General features: G+C 47.5%; 1 protein-coding gene across 2 annotated transcripts in view; it reads right to left on the reverse strand.

Annotated features, from left to right (window-relative positions):
• Positions 1-23713, reverse strand: part of LOC123582543 (protein FAM169B-like) — a 91205-nt gene that overhangs the window by 51086 nt on the left and 16406 nt on the right. For both annotated transcript variants that reach the window (XR_006704452.1, XM_045448753.1), the window contains exons 2-3: positions 18796-18926; positions 15148-15247 (exon numbers count right to left, since the gene is read on the reverse strand). Coding sequence is in view for 1 of the 2 variants with exons in the window: in XM_045448753.1 (XP_045304709.1) it covers positions 15148-15247; positions 18796-18926 (231 nt within the window). In the remaining variant the exon portion in view is untranslated. The remainder of the gene's footprint in view (positions 1-15147; positions 15248-18795; positions 18927-23713) is intronic.

Below are 23713 nucleotides of genomic sequence, written 5' to 3' on the forward strand. Positions count from 1 at the left end.
CTGTTGATCCAGACAAAAAGTGAACAGGGGCTGACCACAGCGGTCAGGCTGGTGGGGAGGGAGATTCCCAGAGGACAGAAAACACCACCTGAGGAATCAGACTGGGCTAAGGCCGAAGAGACAGGGTGGGGCAGAGGTTGGCAGCTAGCTCTCACGCCTGAGTGGAAGATGCAGGTGCCTTCCCCAGGAAGAAGTGAGGACAAGAAGAGACATAAAGGCTTTAGTTTTGAAATGCTTGTTAAAGCTAACAAGGTCAAGGCAGCCAGCAGGCAGCTAGATACACAGCAGAGACACAGAGAAGGTTCCTGCCCCCGTAACATCATAGGAACGAAAGAGGAAAGGGTTTACACATGCACACACACACACACACACATACACACAACACACACACACACCCCTTACCTCCCCCACACTAACTGCAAGCTGTTCATGTCCTGGCCCATGGTCTATACTTCTTTGATCACAACTGAAGGGGCTTCAAGTCCCCCTACTGCCCACCCTCTGCCTTAACTTGATTGCTCCCCCGGAGTCTAAGCTGCCATTGATTGCCCCGTTACAAATCTAAGAAATATGTAATTCCACAAAAAAAGAGTACAGTTAAACCAAAGTGACAGGCCATCTTCCCAAAAGCAAAATACACATAGGAAAAAAAAAAAAAAAAAAACGTTGAAAAGTTCTGGCAGAGGATAGCACATAAACACATTCCAAGGCATTACATGACTTTTGTGCAACATTGACCGAGCCGGTCAATAATTTAAGGGGAGGGGAAAAATACGCAAGTTGACATAGCAACTGTCACATTACATTACTTGGGCTACCATTTCCATACAGATGTCTTCCTTAAAGGAAAACACTTCCCCAGATGCCCCATGAACTCGGGCGCCTCTCTGCCATAGAGAAAGAAACATCTGGTTTGCAGTATATTTGCAACAGCCTCCCTGTAGTTCTCAGGCCTCTCTTGCCTTAAGCAATTTTGTTTTCATAAGTCTAAGAGTTTAATTCAAGGAAGAGGGACAAGATGGGGTGCCTGGTTCCTGAGGTGCCGCTGGAATGCAAGGTGTTGGGGCAGAAAGAAACTCACATTGGGCTCCTGGGTGGCTCAGTAAGTTAAACGTCGAGCTGTTGATTTCGGCTCAGGTCATGATCTCACAGTTCATGAGTTTGAGTCCCACATCGGGCTCTGTACTGACAGTGTGGAGCCTGCTTGGGATTCTCTCTCTCTCTCTCTCTCTCTCTCTCTCTCTCTCCCCCTCTGTGTCTCTCTCTGTCTCTCCCTCTCTCTATAATAAGTAAACGTAATTATTTTTAATGTTTACTTATTTTTGAAAAAGAGAGACAGCATGAGCAGGGGAGGTGCAGAGAGAGTGGGAGACACAGAACCTGAAGCAGGCTCCAGGCTCTGAACTGTCAGCACAGAGCCCGACACGGGGGCTCAAACTCAGGAATGGTGAGATCATGACCTGAGCCGAAGTCTGACACTCAACTGACTGAGCTCCCCTCAAAATAAATAAATAAATAAAGAAGGAAGGAAGGAAGGGAAAGAAAGAAAGAAAGAAAGAAAGAAAGAAAGAAAGAAAGAAAGAAAGAAAGAAAAGAAAGAGAAAGAAAGAAAGAAGGGAGGAAAAAGAAAGAAAGAAAGAAAAGAGAAGAGAAGAAAAGAAAAGAAAAGAAAAGAAAAGAAAAGAAAAGAAAAGAAAAAGAAACCCACACCAAAGCTGGTCCATCTAGGAAAGGAACCTTGAAATCACCAGTCTGGACCAAGGCAAACGCGGTGAGTTTCTCAGGGCCCAGGGAAGCAGAGAAAGGTGCAGACAGCCCTAGATGCAGTGGTAAAACCCTCAAATGCCTCAAAGACGCAGCCCCGCCCCCAGACAATGGCTCCATCTTTGGCACTAGAAATATTTTCCTTGGACCTCCCCTGTTTTGCAAATACCGTTAGTCCCTTGGTAAGAATGACATGTCTTTGTTTGTGGGATGCTGTTTTCCCCTACGTTTAAATCCAACTCACAGTAAGTGCCATAAATTAACACGGAATAATGAAGAAAATCCCAAACAATAGCCAACATGTGTTCCCAAAACACGATGCTGTCACTGTGAGTGGCTCTTCAGTCTGCATCGGTCACTGCCCAAGGGAAACAGAACCCTCGGCTTCCAGCGTGGAGCTCCTCTAGCTTAAGGGAACTCGGGTCCTACTTAACCTGGGGGCCACCTGGTCCCGGCCTCACGTCCATGGTCACACGGGCACCTTAGCTGCCAAGGGGGAACAGGTATTTAAACTGAAGCTGCATTTCTGGCCAGCGCTCTTTTCCCCCAAACTGTCAAACCCACTTCAGTGAGACTCCACTAATGTGGAAAGTGGGGGGAGGGACCCATCTTGGGCCCTCTGCATCACCAAAAAGCAAGCACAGACTCAAACATAAGGATCCCAAGTCCGCACAGTCCTGGGAGGCTGCACCCACGGGGTGCCTGGTAACCAGGTGGTTACCAGGTGGGGTCCCTGGTTACACTTGGCTTCGCGAGTCTGTGGGGCCATCACACTTCAGAGCCAGAAAAACTGCAATGACTTCCCCACGTGCTGAAATTCAGACTTTACCAGGCCAACAAGCCTCTCCCCCACCCACCCACCCGCCTCCCGCCATATAAGCTTGCTTTTTACTGGATAGACAGAAACCACCGTTTCATCGAGTCACATCGGCAGGTTCATCCCACTAAACAGAGCTGTGTTTAAGCCCTACCCGCCAGGAGGCCAGGCCTCTCCCTTTAAGGCCCACTCAGGATTAAGAGCTCCCTTTCTGGGAGTCACAAAACCGCAGCACCCTTCCACCGTCACCTTCTGGCCTTCCCCCCTTGACCCCTCTCCAAAATCCAGACAGCACACTCAGGGGTGAAGAGCATCCCAGATAGGGTTCCCCAATTCTGAAGCTCCCTGGGCACCTCAGGGGCACACCTTCCACCCCCTACCCCTGACCCACCACCCACCTGCCCCAAACGCGGCCCCCAGAAGGCCTGGACGGGGGCCTGGCTTGTCGCAATCCCGCCCGGCCCCGCGACAGCCACTGGGAAGGCGGGCTCCACACAGGTTCCAGTTTCATCTGAATGTTTGCCTTGGCTCGTTGCTGTCGCTGCAGGCCTAGAATGGGCATGCTTTTCCAGGAAAAAATCATCATTTTTTGATTCCCTGCTTGTTTTTCTCAGGGTGCACATGACATGCAATCACCAAAAACTGTAAATAAATTAGCAGCAATTTGAAGGATGAGTGTTATGCTTGGTCACAAAACGTCCTGGAAGCGAGCTAGGGGGATAGATGTTCTAATCAGAGAAGTCAACATGCGGTGAAAAGACCACAAACAATCTCTCCTCCGGCTGCCTGCGCCGGAAGTATCCCGTTGTTTGTCAGCCTTGCCGCCCCCACCCCCACCCCCACCCCCACCCCGCCCCTGCACAGGGAGCCTACGAGAACTGGCCCAACACCCACCCGGAAGAGCCCTCCCGTCCAAGAGCCGACGGTCCGCCCACGGAGATGGGCCACCGGAAATGACTCGAGAATGAACGGCCACCAGGGATGTGCCCCACATTGAAGGTGCACCCAGGACCCCACCCAGACCCCACCTTCCAATCTGAGCTCCCACAGACCCCTTCAGACGCGAGCGCTGCTTCCCCTCACCCACAAGGTGATTTTCCCTCCCGGTTGCCCAGCACTGTAGGCACCAGCGCCAAGCTCAGCTGAGAGCTGAGCCATGCCCACCCCCTCCTCCCCGTACCTGCCATCCACCCCCAGTCCCGTCCCTCCCACTGTTTCCCCAACCCGTGCCCTCCCAGCCAGGCATCCCTCCCCTGGGCTCTAAGCGTCCTCCCAAGGATCTGGTGGCTTGTGCTCCCACTCATCCTCCCTTCTGGGCACCATAAGGCACTCTGCAAAGAGCTGAAGAACCAAACAGGACCCCTGTCTCCAGCCCCAGAGCCCACCATCCTCTAGAGCATCACGAGGCATCTAACTGCCCTCAGCATGGCCTCCCAGCAGCCAACGGCCCGGAGCATAATGGAAGGTTCTGTGAAAGGAAACTTTAAAATATTCAAAGAAGGGACCAGGTGAGTCATGGCCAGACTGCAAGATGGGAAGCTGCTGGGGGACAGTGGCAGGGCGGCGGGATGAGCTTCTGGGTCCCCTGTGCCTCTGCAGGTGCTCCTTTGGGTCCAGAGCCCCCAGCCCTGCAGGGCAGAGGGGCAGCCCCTGTGACCACTGTGTGACCACCAGTGAGCCCAAATGCCAGGAAAGAGAACCAGCGATCCCAGAAAATAGACAGTGGAGAACTCCCGCCCCCTGTTTTGACCAGACTGCCACCTCCCTGCCAAGAACCAGGGCTGGCCCCTCCCTCCACCCAGCAATACCCAAAAGACCCCTTATTCCAGAAACTTCTATAATGCTGTAGCATTAACTCTCTTTCATTTGACTCAATTATAAATTACCATTTTTAATCAGCCCCTGGTATTCTTCACCGTCTCCTCTGATCATCTAACCACTGGGTTTTATATGAAAAATATATTTTTTTCAAAAAGACAATTGTCAGAAAAAGTGCTGAAAAAAAAATCTGGCAGGTTTCCTAACATGGAAAACAGGTAGACATCATCTAGGAAAACTATATATGGGGCCCAGGAGCTTGCCGAGACACCTTCCAACAGAGAGGGTCAGATGTTAAAAGACCAAGTGTAGAGGGTAAGAGGCACCCTCATAACCAAGGACAGGTCCCCAGGCCCAGCACAATCCTTTAAGGTCATATGGGAAAGACTGCAGCAGTGAGTAAGTTTGAGCAGGCTAGGAAAATATTCAAGAAAATAGAGCGAGCTGTGCCTAAACTCAAGGGGAGAACCTGGAGGTAGAAACATTGCTTAGCCAGATGCTCTAATGGTCACAGAGGACCATCTTCACTTGCTCCAAATTAGGAGCAAGGTTGGCAACTGGAAATAGTGCAAAGGCAAGAGGGGTGCGTTAGCTACTTTCAGAAAAGCTCAAGTCTCTGGACACAGGGAATTTATGTCCCAGGGGCCAGAAAGTCCTGCGAATGTAATCCTGAAGTTGTAACCCTTAATCTCTGAGAGTATGGGAGGCCAGGGTTGGGCCAAAACAAAAACAAAAACAAAAAACAAATGAGCCAGAACTATCCTAATGTGTTAGGAGAAGATGTAGGTCTGGGAACCAATGTCTGGTTCCCTGAACATCCCCTCCTCATGACAGTCTAGAACGAATTATAAAAGATGGTCCATAACGACCCTAGAAAAGAAAGACTGGCTTTAAAATCAGCATGAATTGGGGCACCTGGGTGGCTCAGTCAGTTGAGCGTCCAACTTCTGCTCAGGTCATCTCACTGTTCCCGAGTTCAAGCCCCACATTGGGCTCTGTGCTGACCGTGCAGAGCCTGGAGCCCGTTTCGGATTCTGTGTCTCCCTCTCTGTCTCTGCCTCTCCCTTACTCGTGCTCTGTGTCTCTCTCTTAAAAATAAATAAACATTAAAAAAAATTTAAAAATAAAATAAAATCAGCATGAATTCACCAAGACCAAAGAAGACAAACTGGCCTCACTTACCTTTTCTAACAAGTGTGCCAGGCTAGTGTTCGGAAAATACCTAAACGTAAGTAATCCTAATTTCACGAGCCAGATTTCCTCCATTCTTAATTTCAGGCATGCATTTCAGAAAACATCTTTAAATCTCCTTATGGATGAACCAGAAATATATGCTAAATAACAGGTTGGGTGTATATTTAGTGGTATCATAACTGCATGAATTAAAAAAAAAACAGCATTTTTTAAATGATTTGGATTAAAAAATAAAGTGCACACCTTCAGGGGCACCTGGCTGGCTCAGTCAGGAGAGCATGCAGCTCCTTATCTCAGGGTCATGAGTTTAAGCCCCACATTGGGTGGAGAGATTACTTGAAGATAAAATAAATAAACTTAAAAAAAAGAATGCACACCGTCGAAGGCTAAATGACATTAACTAAACAGCCAGAAGGAAGGGTTAATCTAACTGGATGGAAGGACCTGCTCTTGAAACAAGCAAAGGCTTCTTAGATATGACACAAAAGCACAAGCAACAAAACATAAATAAACTGACCATAACAAAAAATTTTAGGGGTGCTCGGGTGGCTCAGTTGGTTAAGCATCCAACTCTTGATTTCAGCTCAGGTCATGATCTCACAGTTTGTGAGTTCAAGTCCCACATCAGGCTCTATGCTGACAGTGCGGGGCCTGCTTGGGATTCTCTCTCTCCCCTCTCTCTCTGACACTCTCCACTTGCTCTCTCTCTCTCTCTCTAAAAATAAAGAAATTTAAATTTTCTTTTCAATTTGAAACTTTTGTGCTTCTAAGGACACTAAAAGGAAAGTAAAAAGACAACCCATAGAAGAGGAGAAAATTTTTTGCAAATCATATACCTAATAAGGGACTTGTGTCCAGAATACATAAAGAATTCTTACAACTCAAAAATAAGAACACAAATAATCCAATGTAAAAATGGACAAAGAGTCTGAAATAGACAATTCTTCCTAAGAAGACATAAAAATGGCCAGTAAACACTTGAAAAGATGTTCAACATCATTAGTCATGAGGGAAATGCAAATCAAAACCACAATGGTTCTAAAAAATAAAAATAAACATAAAATAAATAAGATTCTTTAAAAACCACAATGACTCCTTGACATTGGTCTTGGCAACGATTTTTGGGTCTGACACCAAAAGCAAAGGCAACAAAAGCAAAATAAACAAGTGGGGCTACATCAAACTAAAAAGCCTCTGCACAGCAAAGGAAACCGTCGACAAAATGAAAAAGCAACCTACCAAATAGGAGAAAGTATTTGCAAATCATATATTTGGTAAAGGGTTAGTATACAAAATATATAAAGAACTCCTACAACTCCATAGAAAAAAAACAAATAATCTGATTGCAAAATGGGCAGAGGATCTGTGTTATACTGTGATTTATAACAAGGAAGAGAGAGAGAGAGGGGGCAGGGATGATCTTCATCCCTGTTTCTGGCAGAGCTCCTTTAGGAGCTCATTACAATTTCTTAAGTGACAAAGGTGTCTCTTGTTAGGTTAACAAGATGATTTTTGCAGCTTCTAAAGATAGAGACTGGTTTTAGGAGAACAAGCCATGTGATTAGCCATGGAAACTTTCAATCCCATCACCTTGACCTCTGAGAACAGGAGAGAGGCTGAGGGGTGAATCAATTACCAATGGCCAATGATTTAAACTATCATGTCCATATCATAAAGGAGGGGGTTTGAAGAGTTTCCAGGCTGGTGAGTATGTGGAGTTAACAGAAGAATGGCATCCCTGGAGTGGACACGAAACCTCCTTGCCTATTCCTCATACCTCACCCTATACAACTCTTCCATCTGGCTGTTCTGAGTTATATCCTATTATATAAACCAGTAATCTAGTAAATGAAATGTTTCTCTGAATTCTGTGAGCCACTCTGGCAAACAAATCAAACTAAAGAAGTAGAAAACTCTGATTTTATAGCAGTCTGAAAACAGGTAACAACCTAGATGTGCAACTGGCATAGAAAGTTCAAAGACAAGGTCATGGGAATCTCCAATATGTAGCCAGTTGGTCAGAAGTAAAAGCAATAGCCTGGGCTTGTAACTGGCATCTGAAGGGACTCGGGAGTCTTATAGGATTGAATTCCTTATCCTCTGGGATCGATGCTACCTCTGGATAGATGGTGTCAGACCTGAGTTGAATGGTGTAACACCCAGCTGGTATATGGAGAATTACTTGGTGTTGTATGGGAAAACACCCCCTCCACACACTGGAAACTGAGTCTCAAAACACACTTAGGATGAGTAGACATTTTTCCAAAGAGGTCATACACATGGCCAACAGGTACATGACAAAGTGTCCAATATTACTCACCATCAGGGAAATGCAAGCCAAAATAATAATGAGACATCACCTCATACCTGTTAGAAAGGCTAGCATCAAAAAGACTTTGGTGAGGATGTGGAGAAAAAGAAACCTTTGCGCACTATTGATGGGAACGTACTTTGGTGCAGCCCCGATGGAAAGCAGTATGGAGGTTCCTCACAAAATTTAAAATAAAACTACCATGTGATCCAGCAACTGCACTTCTGAGTATCTATCTGAAGGAAACAAAAACGCTGACTTAAAGAGACGTATGCATATCTATCCACACAAAACCACGTACATGAATTTCCACAGCCGCATTATTCATAATAGCCCAATGGTGGCAATAACCCAAATGTCCAACAACTGATAAATGGATACATAAAATGTAGTATATCCATACAGTGGAATAGTGTGGAACCATAAAAATAAATGTACTAAAGCATCTACAACATGGATGATCCCTGAAAACATCATGCTAAGTGAAAGAAATTAGACTGAAAAGGCCGTGACTCCATTCATATGAAACATCCAGAACAGACAAATTCATAGAAACAGAGTAGACTGCCTAAGGCTGAGGAGGATAGGTGGGCAGAAGACAGTGACACACAAGGGGAGACAGGTTGGCTTCCTTTAGGGATAACGAAAAGCAAGCGTGGTGGTAAATGCAAAACTCTATGAATATACTAACAACCATCGAACTATAGGTTTTAAATGGGTGGTTGTATGGGGCGCCTGAGTGGTCAGTCGGTTAAGTGTCTGACTTCAGCTCAGGTCATGATCTCGAGGTTCATGAGTTGGAGCCCCGCGTGGGGCTGTCTGCTATGAGCACTGAGCACTGAGCCCTCTTCAGATCCCGTCTTCCTCTTTCTCTCTCTCTCTCTCTCTCTCTCTCTCTCTCTCGGTTCCTCCCCTGCTCACATGCATCCTCTCTCTCTCTCAAAAATAAATAAACATTTAAAAAAATGTTTTAATGGGTAATTGTATGACATGTGAATATGTCTCAATAAATCTGTTTATACATATAATGGGAATAAAAGTAGTCTTTCCTGTGGGTTCAAAACATCAACTCCACAAAATTTGTGGAGGACAGGGCCATGTCTTTAATAATGAGTGTGTGTTGAAAAAGCCCAGAAGCCAGGCATGCATGGTAATGAGCTGTCAGCTGGAGGTGAGTCAACCTTTGGTTGGTTCCACTGAAATGCCGAGGCACGATGAGTAATTGTAATTGCATTTCTTTTTTTTTTTTTTTTTGTAAAGTTATTTATTTATCTTGAGAGAGAGAGAGTATGCGTGAGTATGAGCAAGTGGCAAAGGAGCAGAGAGAGAGCGGGAGAGAGAGAGAATCCCAAGGAGGCTCCACACCACCAGTGCAGAGTCCGAAGCGGGGTTTGAACTCACATCGTGACATTATGACCTGAACTAAGGTGTGTCGCCTAACCGACTGAGCCACCCAGCTGCTCCACCTCCAGCCATTTATTTCTAACAAGCTTCCTGGTGCTATCTCACAGCTGGGCCACGGGCCACACCACTGAGTAAAAAGACAGGAAACTGAAGCTCAGAGATGCTAAATAGCTTAACCCAGGCCACCCCACTCACCAAGGACCAAGGATTTTTTTTTTTTAATTTATTTATTTTTTTTTTTTTTCAACGTTTATTTATTTTTGGGACAGAGAGAGACAGAGCATGAACGGGGGAGGGGCAGAGAGAGAGGGAGACACAGAATCGGAAACAGGCTCCAGGCTCTGAGCCATCAGCCCAGAGCCCGACGCGGGGCTCAAACTCACGGACCGCGAGATCGTGACCTGGCTGAAGTCGGACGCTTAACCGACTGAGCCACCCAGGCGCCCCATGGACCAAGGATTTGAAATCAGGTCTAAGTGACTCCAAAACCCAGGTTCTTCCCTCGACAGCGTCCGTGATACGGGCCCTGGACGCCATGTTCCAGGAGAAGCCTAGATCTGACTCAGAAAAGAATCCAGGATGTCATGACCCTGGAGCCCATGTCACAGAGGGAGCAGCTGAAGAATGAGAAATGTGTGTCAGACACGGCAGCTGACCCACGCCTGGGAAGATCTATCCTGGGGAGGAGCCCTGCCTACAACTGCAAGCCTGGATGGCCCCAGTGGGGGCACCAGGCCAAGAAGGAGACATACGGGCCTATCAGTTTGGATTCCTTACGAAGAAATGTTCTAATACTCAGAGGTGTCCCAGAATAGAACAGTCTATCCCAGGATGCAGAGGCCCCAGACTAGAGCCCAGTGCTCCCCAGACACCACCCTCAAGACTCTGACAGATTTACATACCAACTTTATTAGCCCTGCCACAAAAGAGACATCATTTGCTGTTTTAAAAAATAAACCTTGGGGCGCCTGGGTGGCGCAGTCGGTTAAGCGTCCGACTTCAGCCAGGTCACGATCTCGCGGTCTGTGAGTTCGAGCCCCGTGTCAGGCTCTGGGCTGATGGCTCAGAGCCTGGAGCCTGTTTCCGATTCTGTGTCTCCCTCTCTCTCTGCCCCTCCTCCGTTCATGCTCTGTCTCTCTCTGTCCCAAAAATAAATAAACGTTGAAAAATAAATAAATAAAAAATAAAATAAAATAAAATAAACCTTAAGGGCATCTGGATGGCTCAGTCGGCTAAGTGTCCGACTTTGGCTCAGGTCATGATCTCAAGGTCCGTGGGTTCAAGCCCCACATCTGGCTCTGTGCTGATGGCTCAGAGCCTGGAGCCTGCTTCAAATTTTGCACCTCCCCCTCTCTCTGCCCCTCCCCTGCTCATACTCTGACTCTGTCTCTCTCTCAAAGATAAATAAAAAGATTTTTTTTAATTTTTTTAAGTTTATTTTTGACAGAGAGAAAGACAGAGCATGAGTGGAGGAGGGGCAGAGAGAGGGAGACACAGAATCTGAAGCAGGCTCCAGGCTCTGAGCTGTCAGCACAGAGCCTGATGCAGGGCTCAAACTCACAGACCGCGAGATCATGACCTGAGCCGAAGTCAGATGCCCAACCAACTGAGCCACCCAGGCTCCCCTAAAAAAAAATTTTTTTTAAATAAACCTTAGACAAATCTTTCAATTCTAGCTATGGGCTCTCAGCTGGGAGACATATTTTCCTTTCTTCTTCTTTTTTTTTTTTTTTTTTAGATTAACAAGTGTTAGATAAGTATCAAAGGCGTATTAGTAGGAATTGCAAACTTTTTCCTTGATATATTTAGGATTGAAATAAAATTCAAAAGATCATCCATCCTTTTCTCTCCTGAAATTCAACCGCACTCCCCCCCAAAATCTGCTTGGAAAATACCGGACCTAATGATCTACACAGCCCTGCAATCATGAGCTTCTGGACCCCTGCATCCCTCCTCCAAAGCTGAATAGCCCTAGTCTCTTCAAGCCTTGTTCAAATGGTTTCAAGCCCTCTCATCGCCCCGGTTATTCTCCATGAACAAGTGCCAGTGTGCTTCATATGCGGTCTCAGCAGCACCAAAGAGAACAAATCTGTAATTGCACCGGGATATTACCCTTCCATTACTGCAGTCCCAGGTCACGTCTGCTGTCCAGCAGCCCCACTGCAATGCCGGGGCTCACTGTGCTTTCTGAGGATGAAAACCGCCATCTGTGTCTTTTTCCCCAGGTGGTGCAGAGACACGTCCTCCCGGGCACATCCTTGATCATTGGTTGCTTTTGGACGGACTAAAGGACACTTATCCCGCGAGGCGGTCTGGGATCGGTAGACGGAAAACAACTCTCTTACAATTGGGTTTGTTCAAATACAGGCTAAACTGGCCTAGTGCGGTACTGCCTGCCTATCCATGAGGTGTGCAGGCAGAATTCATCCGGAGGTCACGCAGCTGCCAAAGCGTGGCCAGCACTTGGCGAGAATGCCTCCCGCTCTAAAATCCCCTGCTTCTATCACACAACACTCGAAGACGGAGGAAGAGCAAGCCCCACGTGGGCTCACGTGCAAGAGCCAAGGGTGCCGTGACGGAAAAACACGACGGGCATCACGCCTATTCTTGGCCCTGGACGGTCCAGAGCGTCATCAGCTTTTCTGCCACAAATCACTTCATGCTCACCACCACCCTGTGAAGTGAGGCATCCCAGTTTGCAAATGACAAATGAGCTCGGGTCAAATCACTTCTCTGGGTCGCCCAGGAGGTTGGCAGAGCCAGGATGCCAAATTAGTCGTCTCTGACACCATCGTCCAGGTTCATCCTATGCTTCCCTGCAAATCACAGGAGGAAAAGGGAAAGGCCAAGGGCCATCAGTTGGTGGGAATCTGGAATGCTAGGGTAAGCAGTTTTGATTGAATGCAGGAGAGAAGGAAAAGACCACAGCTTTTTTTGATAAGGAGTTATTTTTTTCATCTCTGTAAACGCTTGACATCAGTTAAGAATTTAAAAATAGAAGGAATAATAAAACAAGGGGAAAGAAATGAAAGATAAGGCCCTTGAGAGGCAACTAAGGAATGGGGGTCCTCAGCAGCGTTGGTGACCGGCTGGCCTCTGATCAGAGAAACAGTGAAGAGTGAACTCCACAGGGACGAAGGCACGTGCTTCTCAAACCACCTTTCTGGAAAGTGCATCTCCAGCATCTTTGAGGAAGAAGCTGGAGAGCTTCATGACTTACATCCCAACACCAGCCTGTCATGCACGTTAACTGCTTGTCCCCCGGGAATTCAGAACTCCAGGATGTTTGCCATTTGCTCACAGGGTTATCGAGAATTGCTGTGATGGACTCAACCAGCTTCTCAACGATTAACTCCTACGTGGGGCTTATCAAACAGCTTCAGATCCCTTTAGTGTCCTCCCAAACACACACATGGCCTTCACCGATGTAACTGTCCATACAGAATTACAAAGGAACCAGGGACACAACGGTCACAACCAGGCACGGGGGTGATGTGACAAGCGGGTCAGAGCTGGGAAGAGGGTCTACGACAGCATCCGCTGCTTCCGAGTTCAAACCACCTACAGGAGGTGTGTTCATGCACTCGTGTCGGCTTCAAAATACTAGATTAAAGAGCGTGAGGTACGCATAACACCTGCGCACTTTCTGGAACTCGTGCAAAATTTCAGCAAGCACCACAGAGCCCCAGCCAGTAGGAAAACACTTGAAAACTTTATTTAAAGCGCTATTATATATAAGGAAAGGTCCAGAGTGAGATTTCTCATAGCTTATGAATATTTATTATAATACATTCTTGAAAACAACCAAAAAATTAAGTACAGTATAAATAGGAAACAGATTTATGAGTCAGTCACATGTTTACATTATGCAAATTATAGTTAAAGACCTATAACCAGGATATCGTTAAATGCCGAAGAAAGGTGTTGGGAGGGGGGAGAGCGCTGCTGATATTTGGACGTTTGCTTAAAATCGGCAAGTGATATTTTGAGTTTTGTTGACAATCTGTTCACCGAAGAGTGCCTGTGGGCACATCTTGTTACTTTCGCTAACCTGGTGGTGGGGTCCCAAATCCAAGGCAATGCCGAAGGCCTGGGGTTCTCATAGCCCCTTTGTTCATGGCAACCAAGGCTTTGTTGGACAGAAATGGAAGGAGTCCTGAACCTGAACCAGAAAGCTCTCACACACAGCAGCCACTCTCAGCCTTGGACCAATGAAGAGGCTTTGCCAACATGCTAAAAACTCCCACAGAGAGCGAGCTAAGAACACTTGTGTCTCCAGATGAACAAGAAAAGAAGCAGAAACAACAGTCTCTGGGCTGAATAACTTTCTCCAGTCCAGGATATCACCTTGGGCTTTGTGACACCAATCAAGCAGAGTGTCCTCTGAGTACAAACGCTGGGTATGCAGGGTGAAAAGCAAAGGTCTTTCTCCAGGGGGGCTGGAGAGCTGAAGAAAGCCCCCTCTGCAAACTGTAGGTAAAGATCTGTAACCCCAAACTTTCACCAGATAACACATCGTTTACAGAGGGCTGATTTGGTCTTTTGTAATTTCTTATTAGGAAAATAATACATGGTCACTGAAAAAAACATCCATAAAACACAGAAAAGTATAATCAAGGAGAAAATTTCCAAAATAGAAAGGAAACTGGGGCATCTGGGTGGCTCAGTTGGTTAAGCTTCTGACTTTGGCTCAGGTCAGGATCTCACGGTTTGTGGGTTAGAGCTCCACGCAGGGCTCTGCCCTGACAGTTCAGAGCCTGGAGCCTGCTTCAGATTCTGTGTCTCCCTCTCCCTCTCTGCCCCTGTCCTGCTCATGCTCTGTGTATCTCAGCAATAAAATAAACATTTAAAAAAAAGTTTTTATAGGATGGAACTTAAATTGGGGCCCCCTTGAAGTCAGAGACTTCAAAGGTGTTTTGCTTACAGCTCACTGGTGCCCTGGGCCCCAGGTGGAATGATGGGCTGGGAACCTTCTCCCCTAGCCACCTCCTGCCGCCTGCTACCAACAGCCCCAGATCCCTACCCCATATGCAACTCAGCACTCACTCCAAGGAGCTGAAATCAGTCACAAATGGTCTCTTCATAATGCAGCAGAAGAATAAATGAGGTACAGATTACATAAACTTCCTCACCAGAAACAAAACCCCACCCAATCATCACCTTGCAAAACTCCCCTGCAGTGCACTAGCTGTGTGGCCCGAGGCAAATTACTTGACCATCAGAGGCCTGATTTGTACACGGGGGATAAGAACAGTCCCTGTGCTTCATAGGACTGTGGGGACACTCCAACAAAAGGGCTCCACCCTCTGCATACACCCGTACATGTTATTAACAACAACAGCACGTACTACCCTCAAAGGCAGCTCGGAACACAGTCACCGTGGGTATGAGGGTGTCTAGTGTCTTTTTTTTTTTTTTTTTTCACGTTTATTTATTTTTGAGAGAGAGAGAGTGAGAGCCAGGGAGGGGCAGAGAGAGAGAAAGGGAGACACAGAATCCAAAACAGGCCCTAGGCTCTGAGCTGTCAACACAGAGCCCGATGCGGGGCTCGAACCCACAAACCGTGAGATTTGACCCGACCCGAAGTCAGGCACTTAACCGACTGAGCCGCCCAGGCTCTCCGAAGGTGTCGAGTGTCTTAATACAAAAGCCAATGTGTGTGTCAATAAACAAAAATAATGCACTATCAGATCTCTAAAGGCTGAAAATAAATCACTTCTGCCTTGCTATTCTTCTAGGTCCGGCCTAAGAGTACAACCACCATTCCATGTATTTAATTCCATTAGCTGCAAAAGCAATTCAATCAGAATTCTTGCTTAATCCATTAATAACCACCAACCTGTCTTTGTGTCCTGGGGATTAACCAAGGCTAATATTTTATGTTGAGGTTCGTCACGGTACATGGTGCAAAAGCAAACAGACGAAGCTTCCAGTTTAATCTGAAAAAAAAAAAAAATGAAATCACCATTTTGTTCTGTCATCCTGGTAAGGGCACGGGAAATGACTTAACAATTAACTAGCACAATATTCACCAAAAGAACTGTTACACGGAGGTTAATTTGACAGGATGGAGGCAATTTAGAAATGGAAACCTTTACCCACTCTGAGCTAAACACAAGTGGCAAGTGACAAAGGCCCTTCCTTTGTCTCCCACCCAGCAAAACCCTCTCCATCCATTGTTTACTTGTCCATCTATCCAAGGACTGATTAAATACCTACTCAACTGATACCCTTCCAGTCCCTCCCTTCCATATGCTTTGGGCTTCATCAGCCTCCCCCACCCAAATCCCCCTTGGGCCTCAGCCTACAAAAGCCAATGGCCACACGCTCACCTCGGGCTTGCACCTGCCAGGCTGGCCTCCACTGTATTCCTGTGGCCACTCCATGGAAACAGCCTCAACAAGCCTGTGTCCACCCACGATGCCACTCAGGCTGCCTGCCGCCCTGCCACTGGTCTCCGCAAGCCGTCTCAATAAACCCATACCCTCTCTGGGCCCTGCAGGCTCAGCTCTGGGTCTGGGGTGGCCCAGGGGCAGAGAACCTCAGTGCCAGTGCCTGTGTGCTTATGAACCAGAGGAACACCAAGCAGCATGTGTGGAGCCTGTAATGCGGGGACTGTCCGAGAGCCTTCTCGAAAGCGCTGCCATCCCAGCCCTCTTTGGGGCCATCGAGCCCACTGCTCCTGGCTCCCAGAGCAAAAGGCCAACATGTTCCACTGCAAAGCCTGTTTTGAAAACCGAGGAGAGCATAAGAAAATGAGAAAAGAATGTGTCAGCTGAGCGAGGCAGGCAGGATGCCTGTAAAAGTTTACAGCAGGCCTCCGTGGTTTTGGAGAACTGTTTCTTAACAAATTCAAGTCACCGTTAGGGACAGTCTCCGAGCTGGCCCTCCCACGGTGGTTCTGTGAAGCACAGTTTACCCACTAGAGGGCTGTTACAGGCCATTAAAAACAATACATACAGGAGCCCCTGACTGTCTCAGTGGGTGAAGCATGCGACTCTCGATCTTGGGGTTGGAGGTTTGAGTCCCACTTTGGGGGTAGCGATTACTTAAAAATAAAATCTTTTTTTTTTTTTTACATTTTTTAATGTTTATTTATTTTTGAGAGCAAAAGAGACACAGCGTGGGGGGGAGGGCCAGAGAGAGCCACAGTGGGGGAGGGCCAGAGAGAGAGGGAGACACAGAATCCACAGCAGGCTCCAGGCTCTGAGCTCCGAGCTGTCAGTGCAGAGCCTGATGCAGGGCTCGAACTCATGAACCACGAGATCACGACCTGAGCCAAAGTCGGATGCTCAACCAACTGAGCCACCCAGGCGCCCCCAGAAATAAAATCTTTTCAAAAATATACACACAGAGCATTGTATTGACATAAAAAGATGTTTCTTACAGACAATATTGTATTCTGAGAGGACCTGAATGTTTAAAATGTATATGCAGAAATAAAAATCAAATGAAACATGTCAAAATGTTCACAGCAGTTAGCTTTGGTTTTTTTTAATTCTATCTGTCCCTGGCTACAGTTTCCCAAATATTATACAAAATATTATTAATTATGCAATTAATAATACAATTAATTATCCCAGCATATGGTGGTTTATTACCAGAAAAAAAAATCATAAGTATTATTGTTTAAACGTGATAGGACAATTTCAAGACTGGAAACAGTTCGTTAGGACTTTTTGAAGAACCAGATCGATGGGGTACGACATATCCTCAAACCGCTTTCTCGTCTTCCTTTTTGTTTGGAAAAATTTCTCTGGATTCAAAAAGAAAAGTTAAATTTGCTAAAAGCAATGAGGAGGTCCGATGCCACCCCAAATTAGACTATTTCAACCACTAAGTGGTACAAAACGGCTACCATTGCTTAAGTAATTGCTAAAATGGTAGGAAAACAAATGGATAATGTTCTCGTGGAAACTTATTTTCCTTGAAGGGGGAGAAGCAGATAGATATAAAGTCATTTCAGCATTTCTATCACATAAAAACAACTTAATTTTAAAAACTGTCTTATTTTGTTATGTTTTTGCTAAGAACACTAAAATTACTGGCTCACTGAGCACACTTACATATTCGGGTTTTTTAAGGAAGGGAATCTCATAAATAAGCGTGAAATGAAAGCAGAGGATTGAAACTGCATCCTAAGGTACTCCAGGCCTAACTCTTGTATTTCACCAGCTTCTCAGGTTATCTAGGCTTCCCCACACTCGGTCCCACCCAGCTCCCCAAGAATTAGCAACCCTAACCCTTATGGACAGCTTGCGTCCTCTTCCGGCTTAACCGCCACTAGGGGGCGCTGAAAGCGTGTGCGTGCAGGGACCTCCCTCTGCAGATCAACAATGTGGAATCACCCCAGAGATTCATCTAGGAGTTGATTATGAATTAGCATCTCCAAAATCTCACGGAAGCCACACTATATAAGCTGCACAGGCCACTTTTCTAATTAACTCTGGAACAACCCTACTATGCCGGGTAGACAGCAATGATATCTGATACGAGTAAAATCTTACATATGTGTAAAACAAGAAAATCTTGTCTCTTCGAACATCAGACTCAAATCTGAAAGAAACGTGACTGACTTAGGTACAGCCCAAGATTCACATATTCTTTTTACTTACTGCATGGGGAAAAAACATTCTTAAAGGTAACATGATTTTAAAATTTTACCCACAGTCCCACCATCCTAACAAATAAATGTTTTTCATTTCTCTCTGTTCCCTTCCAGTCCTTATTCAAAAGGCAACCTTGGGGCGCCTGGGTGGTTCAGTCGGTTAAGCGTCTGATTTAGGCTCCGGTCATGATCTCATGGTTCATGGGTTCGAGCCCCACATCGGGCTCTGTACTGACAGTATGGAATCTGCTTTGGATTGTCTCTACCCTTTTCTCTCTCTCCCTTTCTCTCTGCTCCTCCCCTACTCGCTCTCTATCAAAATAAATAAACTTTTTTTTAAAAATGCAATCTTATCGGTACTAAAAATCATTTTTTATATAATTACATTCCAGCTGACAAAACTTCATTCCAAATTACAAAATTTTAAAACTGAGCCAAACCCTAGAGACCAAAGAGCAACCAATCCCCTCATTTTACACATGGGGAAACTGAGGCCCAACCAGGCATCACACAGTGTCTCCTTCAGTCCCCATAACAACAGTACAAGATAAGCTCTGTTATTGTCCCAGTTTTAAATATAAGAACACCAAAACCAGAGAGGTTAAGACACTTGCTCAAGATCACACAGCCAGTAAGCGGTAAATGTGGGATTCACAACAGGCTGTCTCACTCACTGCCTCGCATAACTGGACTTTATACTCAGGACTCCCAAAGCCTATTCTAGGATTCCTTCTGCTTCTCAAAGTGGAATTATTCTAGCATTCACTCTGGAAGTTATTATTTTCTTAATCTATAATATTCATTCTAGTACTAACATTCTACTTTCTAGTGAGCTAGATTTTTCCAGAGCTTTCTACCAACAAAGAATATCACACATACCTGCTCCCCAGTGGGAAGAGAGAAAACCTCTACTGAGGACCGTATCCCTTCCCTGAGTGTCGCATAATAACCCAGAGTTGCTTCCAGATGCCTTTCAGGGTCATCTTCCAAAATATCCACGGGGTAAATGCCTGCAAGGAGGAAAGACAGCAAGAAATGACATTAGATTTACTCTTTTGTTAAAGGGAAAGTCCTTTATTTCTTGAAGTTTGGTGTATGTGTATGTGTGTGTTTGAGAGAGAGAAGGCATGAGGTGAGGGGGAGGGGTAAGTGAGGGAGAGAGAGAATCCCAAGCAGGCTCCACACTGTCAGGGCAAAGCCCAACGTGAGGATCGATCTCAGGAACTGTGAAATCATGATCTGAGCTGAAATCAAGAGTCAGACATTTAACCAACTGAGCCATCCAGGCGCCCTGCTGGGTTTTGTTTTTTGTTTTTTGTTTTAAGCACACAATTAACACTTGCTGTAAAAATTATGTTCACCTATTTTTTTTTTTTTTCAATGAAAAAGTGCTGCAACAGATGCCAAAAGAAACCAGAAGACATTCTCAATGGCAGGGGTGGCAGCAACCCTGGAGGGATAGGACATTCCACCCACACCCTCTTGCAACGCTACAGAAACTTCCTTCCATAAACCCAAACCATCAAATGGGTTCCCAAGTATCTATCTTTCCAGAGGGTCAGCCACAGCAGCCATGTGCACAGGCAGATACCTTGAGAGCCCACGCTAGCTGGTTAGAACTTTTTTTTTTTCTGAGAAAGAGAGAGAGGGCGCGCAAGCAAAGGGCAGAGACAGAGAGAGAGGGAGAGAGAGAGAAATCCGGGGCTCATTGCAAGCGGGGCTCGAGCTCACCCGATGCGGGGCTCGAACTCATGAACCGTGAGATCATGACCTGAGTGGAAGTCAGATGCTTAACAACTAAGCTACCTGGGCACCCTGGTTAGAACCTTGATAACACTGACAAAGCCAGCTTGAGTTTTGCCAGCTTCCATATTCGCTGTGCAGGCTGATAAGATTTGCCAATTCTTCTCCCTGAGTTGGGCTACTGTTGTGTAAGAGAGTTGAAATGTACCAGTTAGTAGGAACTGTAAACCCACATGTCCATACACAGGGACACTAGTGTATATATTAATTTGCAAGTTTTCCCCTGGCTCCTCCTCAGCATCTCTTTCTTATCATCACACTTGTAAAGGAAAATTACATCCTTGAATAATCATACAAATTGATAGCATCCAATTCAGCTTGGAAGCAGCAGTCGGCTTTCCCCTGAGATGCTGGCTGGCCTCTGGCTGGCGTGTGCCCAAGTGGGAGGGGACTCTGTCGCCCCCTTCTCTTCTGTGGATCCTGCCTCTGATTCAGCTCTGGGCCTCCTACGGGGGTGAGGCTGCCAAAATGGCTGCCTGATCACCCCTTTCCTCCTCCTCCCCTCCTCTACCTCCTCAAGAAAGATAAGCCTTCACATAAACACTCACAGAGATAGCGGCTTCCCACCTTTCTCTCAGAACCTCCATTCCTCCTGCCAGCTACTTTTCAGGAAACGGGCTGCTGTTAGCAGCAAAGGGTTTCAAGTCCCCAGTCTTTGCCTGTGAGGAATGTTACTGCCATGGATTCGTTACTGGGGGAAACGCTCACAGAAAAGGAGGGATGTCAGGAACGCCTGTGGACCAGGGCCCCGCCTCTGCATATGCCCAAACCCTGCCCCGGGCTTTACATGCTGACAGTGTCATGGGCACACACAGAGTGGCAGAGAGATGAGCAAATACATTCTCCCGCTATTCAATGTTCTAAAAAAGGATGTGAGGGGCTCCTGGGTGGCTCAGTCAGTTAAGCGTCTGACTCTTGATTTCGGCTCAGGTCGTGATCTCACGGTTCATGGGATCGAGCCACGCATCGGGGGGCTGACAGCTCTCCTGTTCTCTCTCCCTCTCTCCCTGCCACTCCCCCACATTCTCTCTCTCTCTCTCTCTCTCTCAAAATAAATACACATTAAAAAAATATTTGAGTATAAAATGTGTACCCAAAAATTACAACTATAAATGCACTGATACAAATGTTTCAAATAAAGACAGAAGAATTAACAGTCCTCTTGGTGACTATGAAAAAGTCCATGATGAACTCTGGGATCTCTCCCTCTTAACAAGGGCTGTATCTCTGTATAGCCAACATATTCTGTTGCAAACGACACACACTTGTGGACGGACACACACACACACACACACACACACACACACACACAGTCAAGGAGGTCCAGACTCCTCCCTTTGAGCCCAGAAGCCTCAGAAACCAACCAGACGTTGCAGGCTGAACCTGTAGACCTCCCCTACACCCTACTGGGCCTGCCAAGCCCAGAGGGATCCAAGCTGGAACCCTGGCTCCTACCTCAGGGTCCACTTCAAACCTGTCACCAAGACCTGCCTGTGTCACCTGTCTCCATGCTCATCCTTAGTCCTGAACCTCAGCATCTCAGCCACCTGCCACCCGCCATCGACCAAAATAACCCAGCTAGGTTGCCTGGGGCCCAGGTCCAGCAGGATGCTGAGTGCTCTCTAGCCCTTATTTCACTCAGTTGGCTTAACCCCCGTTTCCAGAGGAGGAAACTGAGGCCAAGAGGAGAATGCGCGGTCATGAAGCTCCGGCTGATTCCAAAATCGGTGTAATACTCAGATTATGTCAGCTATCCCATCAAAACGATCTCCTGCACCCAGCTCCGAAGGCCCTTCGTAATTCCACGCCCCCTTCACCCAACACGCTTCTACACCTGCACCCCCCACTCCTTCTATCGTGACCTCCCCAAGGCCCATCTCAAAAACCAGCACTCCCTGAAGCCTTCACGGAGCCCCCAAAGGCAAGGGCTCTGGGGGCCTCTGAGTCCTGTGTCCGAATCCCAACTCGGCTTAGGATGGGACTGAATCTGTCTCTGCGGCCTCCCCTGCCCATCAGGGCCTCACATGCATGAACTCGCTGGGCCAGAGAGGCAGCCTCACCCCACTGGCTCCCAAGCCAGGAACACGGAGTGCTCCTCAGAGCACCTGGTGCTCACGCATCTCTCCTCTCCCACCCTGCCACCGAGACCCCTCCCCAGGCTTTTCCCACCCCGAGCACTTAGGAAATCTGGGCGGGTGTGTAGCCGGGCTCTCTGTTCAAACGGCTCTTCACTTCCTCTAGACAGTCGAGTGGCCTCCCGCAGCTATGAAAAAAGACAGTGCACGTTCAAATGAATTAAGAAAAACAAACTGGAGAGAGGGTGGCTTCAACCCTGAAGCACCCAACTCAAGCCGCATGTTCGCCCCATGAAAACAGCTTCAAGAACACGCTATCCTAACTGCCCCCAGGAGCTCTGTCTCAGGAGCGAGTAAAGACCCCCCCCCCCTTATACTCTCTGTTGCTGGGATCTTCTCAGGAGCGATGCCTGTCAGACCCAGGCATCTAGTGCACTCCAGTGAGGTCGACGGCTGCCAGGAGAGGGTCACCAAACAGCTCCACCGAGAAGCTGAACTTGGCCCCTTGGGGGTCAGGGAGGACACTGTGGTCTTCAGGGCTTTGAGAGAAAGGACACCCCACCAGGGCCACAGGGCCCAGAAAGCCTGGGAGCTCCTGGGGGGCCCAGAGAGATTCCTGCTTGGCTCCCCTACAGGCTGCCAAGGGTTACCTGGCATCAGTTCTGGTCGCCTGTGGTCAGGAGAAATGCAATGAATGTGTTTTGCTCCTTACACACCATGAAATCATTTCCCCTGCTGCTTCCGCTGCTGAGGCTGGGAGACCCCCTCAGAGAACTTGGGGGGAGGGGCAGTAACCTCAGGACACCCTTGGCCTTCCTGCCTCCACTGTCAGCTGGGCCCAGGGGCAGAGCCCTGGGGTGGGGGTGGGGTGGGGGTCTTCTCAGCAGGAAGGCCACCAGAAAAATCGGGCCTGCCTCTGGGGGTCAGGACCCAGGAGGGCACAGACTAACCCTCTGGGAAGCGGAGGGCACCTTTGAGCATCTCAGGCCCCACACAAAGCACAGCACCCGTGCCACACCCAGGCCCGCTTCCCCTTTAAAGCTTCCAAGCCAGGCGTAGACCCCACACTCCCCAGAAGTGTCCTGGGACAGGCAAACCAGTCTGGGGGAGGCGGCTCAATTCTTCAGCCCTTTGGGTTTTAATTAGTTCTCCTCCGCCTGGGCGGTAAGTGGGGGGGCAGAAGCTCCCCCACAAGAAAACCTCCAGCAGCTTCACTCTTACAAAATGTGTGGGTTCGGTTTCTAGAAATCTGCGTGGGAATGAAAAAAGGAAACACTTCAGGCAGGAGGGGGGGGACATCCAGTACCCGCTGGGAAAGGGGACCCCTGCTCTCCCAGGGGAATAAAGACCCCTGCCCAACCTGGCAGGAAGAGAGACTCCCTCCCCAGCCCAGGATGAGCATACACACACACACACACACACACACACACACACACACACGCACACACACACACAGGAGACCCCGAGAGAGGAAGGAAGCCTCCCACCCACTCACCCCCCAGACCGCAAGGGCACACTTGGGCAGTGCCCAGGGGCCTCCAGGAAGTAAACAAGTCTGGGACGTCTGACGCAGGCGCTCTGGAGGCTGAGCTGGGACCGCCGCACTGGCTTCGCTGGTGATGGAAGGCAGACTCCGGGCAGGGGCTTCCAGATGTGAAATACTAACAGGCTTTAATGGCTTCAACTGAACAGGAAATGTTTTTCCAAAGCCAAAAGAATGTAATCTTTTCAGTACAACGTAAAATGCTTTTATGAAAAAGACACCCAGTTGAAATGATAATTCACTGCAGCCTGTAAAAAAAAATGAGATCCCCAAACGAGCCCTCAATTTAAGAATTCACATTAAGCGTACGTTTGCTGTAGTCACCGGAACAACAACACAACGTGGTACCTCTTAAAGCATACTTCTAGGGAAAATA

The sequence above is a fragment of the Leopardus geoffroyi genome, chromosome B3, assembly GCF_018350155.1.
Source record: "Leopardus geoffroyi isolate Oge1 chromosome B3, O.geoffroyi_Oge1_pat1.0, whole genome shotgun sequence".
In the NCBI taxonomy this organism is placed as follows: domain Eukaryota; kingdom Metazoa; phylum Chordata; class Mammalia; order Carnivora; family Felidae; genus Leopardus; species Leopardus geoffroyi.